The following is a 3,355-nucleotide window of genomic DNA, read 5'->3' as shown; positions in this document are numbered from 1 at the left end:
ATAGGTATTAAGTCGATAAATGGTCAAAAAGTCCAAGCTCATTTTGTAGGTGTTACACTAATTAATGTTAGTAACTATTCAAAACCGTCTAAAACTACCTCCTCAACGTCACTTGTGATACAATTTATATGTATAAATGTTAAATTTATATATGCTTTTGGATTCTCTTAGAAACCTTTTGAATGTTTGGAATCGTAATCCAATTTACTAAAGATTTATTGTATTCAACCTAAATATGAAGTTGCCAATTTTCAAATGGAAGCTTATTCTTACTTTTTTTTTTTTTTTTTGGTGACAAACTGTTATATAACGAATCAACTCATTTCTCAAATAGGTAATCAGTTATCACACAAAAATTTAGTGACACACAAACATATATCATGATCATATATATGGATATACAAGCTCTTTGATTATCAACACTATGCTCTAACGTAACATGACCCGATCTAATTGACTTATGTTAAAATCTTTGATTCGAGTGGTTGCTTTAACGAAAAATTGTGAGTATTGAGTGGGATCACTACCAATATGAAACACCCACGCAACTTCTTGATCTGGTCCACACACACCAATCGCATAAATAATTTCACATCGACGGTCAGGATCACATCAAAAGTAGGCCCACCCATATGATCATAATCTAACGGTCCATCTTAATGCGCGTAGTTAACGAGAAGAAAGTAGAACAAACAGCATTCAGTCGGTCTTCTTCGTCTCCACTCCCTGCTAAAAAGCGCCTCCTTCCCTTCCCTTCCCTTCGTTTCCCCTCTTCTCCAGTAGTAACGTACCCATCGATATCTTTAATTTAATTTCTTGATTCATTAACACTCTCAACAAAATCCAAATTTATTTTACTTTCTTGGAAATTGTTTATCTGTGATTGATCAGTTTTTATTTTTTATTTTTTTCTTTTTTCATCAAATATGTCGACAACCCTAAATCCCTGCAAGCATCTTTCTGATTACAAGCTCAGGTATGGCCTGAAAGGTTTCAATATGATCCAAAAGTGGGTCAAAGCAAGCCCTTATAGAAAAACCCTGATGGAAAAATCGAAATCAGAGATACCCAGATGTAGTTTTTGTTGTGGGTATGAAGGTAGATTATATATCTGTTTGATCTGTTCATCAATGTCTTGTTCTTTGTCCCCAGAATCAAATCACGCCCTTTTGCATACGCAAAATCAGATTGGGCATGAGATTGCTGTCGACATCCAAAGATCTGAGCTTTATTGTATCGCTTGCGATGATCAGGTATACGATCCCGATTTCGATAGAGCCGTTATGTGTGAGCAGATTGTAGGATTAGGAAATGGGACTCTTGAAGGTATTAGATCTAATATTAAGAGGAAACGATTGAGTTCTGAGGTCGGATTGAATTCCGATTTCAAGAATCTGAAAAGGGTTACTGTTAGCGGCGGTGGTGAATGGGATCACGATAGAAGGATATCGAAATCTTGTTTTCCGGTAGGGTTAAGAGGCTTGAACAATTTGGGCAACACGTGTTTCATGAACTCTGTGTTGCAAGCATTGCTTCATGCTCCTCCTTTTAGAAATTACTTCCTTAGTGGTAGACATAACAAGGATTCTTGCCGGAAAGCCTCTAACGACCGGTTTTGTTTATCCTGTGACATCGAGGTCATCTTCTCCGCAGTGTTTTCCGGTGACCGGGCACCCTACAGTCCTGCTCAATTCCTATACAGGTCTTGATCTTTCCCATTTTATACAATTTTTCTATAATCTTTAATCTTAATCACATATCCTTTCTTTAATTTTTGGATACTTACACAATCGATCTTCTGGCTCTTGCAGTTGGTGGCGGCTTTCAGAAAATCTTGCTTGTTACGAGCAACAAGATGCTCATGAATTCTTCATGTCAGTGCTGGATCGGATCCATGAGAAAGAAGGGAAAACAAGAAACACAAGCAAAGGTAATTTTGATTCGATTGATTATATGGGTAAAGATTCTCATGATGGCAAAAACCATAGAAAAATGACTACTTTCTCTCTCGATTTTTGGGTTTAAGGAGGATCAACTTTCTGTCAAATTATTACAGATAATCCCGCCGGAGATTGCCATTGTGTAGTTCATAGAGCGTTTTCTGGGTTACTGAGATCCGACGTCACCTGCACAACCTGCGGTTTCACTTCCACTACCTACGATCCATGTGTAGACATATCTCTTGATTTAAACACAAATATCGATCATACTCTTCATATCGCTAGTAACAAAGCACAAAAGTCAACAGACACCGGAATTTCAACTTTGACTAGTTGCCTAGACCTTTTCACCCGGCCTGAAAAATTGGGCTCCGACCAAAAACTATTCTGCCAAAACTGTCAAGAAAGACACGAATCTGTTAAACAAATGTCAATCAGAAGACTCCCGTTAGTCTTATGTTTACATGTGAAACGATTCGAACACTCTCTTGCAAGAAAAGCGTCGCGAAAGATCGACCGACATTTACAGTTCCCGTTTTCTTTAGACATGACGCCGTATGTGTCGTCTTCGATTGTCAGGAAAAGATTTGGGAACCGGATTTTTGCGTTCGAGGGGGACGAATCGGACATTTCAACAAATTTTGAAGTTTTTGCTGTGATTACTCATTCGGGTATGCTTGAATCGGGTCATTATGTGACTTATCTTCGGTTGAATGAGCAATGGTACAAGTGTGATGATGCATGGATCACGGAAGTCGAGGACGAAATTGTCCGATCATCGCAAATTTACTTGGTGTTTTATGTTCAGAAACAGAACGAGCATAAATCCGGCGAGGATTCCGGTTGTCATCTCCGGTCGGCTTCCAGCGAGTCTTATAAGTCGGTTGCTGGTTGTTGCTGAAGATGGATGGATTGTGGAAGGTGTTACGTTATGCTTTGATCGGTTGTACCTTTGACTTTTGGTAATCTGTTTGAGAAGTATGGTGCAAAATAAGGTCCATTGAAAAACAGCCATCAATTTTATTGGGTTTGGCTTTCTAACCTTCATGTATGTACAGGGTAATTCTTTTGCTCGGAAAGTGAGAGGGTATTTTTGGTATTTTGCGTTTCTCTAACTTGGAATCTCCTTTCCTAATTGATAATTGAAGTTTTTACTTAAGTCCAAGAGCTTGTGGTCATTTTTTTGATGGTTTGGATTTTGACTTAACATATCAAAATGACTAGAATGGAAATCTTTTTAATGAATGATTCAAAATGGGTCGTCTAGTCAAGAGTGGCGTAACGGGTTTAGCTTGACTCTATATATGTTTTTCTTTCATTCATTTATTGCAAAAGATGACTTTGGTAAAAAGAAAATTGATAAAATATTAAATTCCAAATGACATGAAGATTGTTTTTGGTATTGTTGTAGAACA

At 37.7% G+C, this 3,355-nt stretch overlaps 1 protein-coding gene across 2 annotated transcripts; it reads left to right on the top strand.

Annotated features, from left to right (window-relative positions):
• The first annotated feature begins 689 nt into the window (after nt 1-689).
• UBP22 (ubiquitin-specific protease 22) lies at nt 690-3,105 on the top strand. Of its 2 annotated transcripts, none has more exons than XM_078983181.1 (3): nt 690-1,702; nt 1,812-1,930; nt 2,057-3,105. In XM_078983181.1, the coding sequence occupies exons 1-3, from the start codon at nt 927-929 to the stop codon at nt 2,839-2,841; spliced, it is 1,680 nt and encodes a 559-aa protein (XP_078839307.1). In that variant the 5' UTR covers nt 690-926; the 3' UTR covers nt 2,842-3,105. The 2 variants fall into 2 exon arrangements, with proteins under 2 accessions (XP_078839307.1, XP_078839306.1); XM_078983180.1 differs by having other exon boundaries at nt 2,027-3,105.
• The last annotated feature ends 250 nt before the right edge of the window (nt 3,106-3,355 follow it).

The sequence above is a fragment of the Lactuca saligna genome, chromosome 3, assembly GCF_052625555.1.
Source record: "Lactuca saligna cultivar CGN05327 chromosome 3, ASM5262555v1, whole genome shotgun sequence".
Classification (NCBI taxonomy): domain Eukaryota; kingdom Viridiplantae; phylum Streptophyta; class Magnoliopsida; order Asterales; family Asteraceae; genus Lactuca; species Lactuca saligna.
Note: the sequence above shows the minus strand (reverse complement) of the source record. Positions and strands in the feature narration are given on the sequence as shown.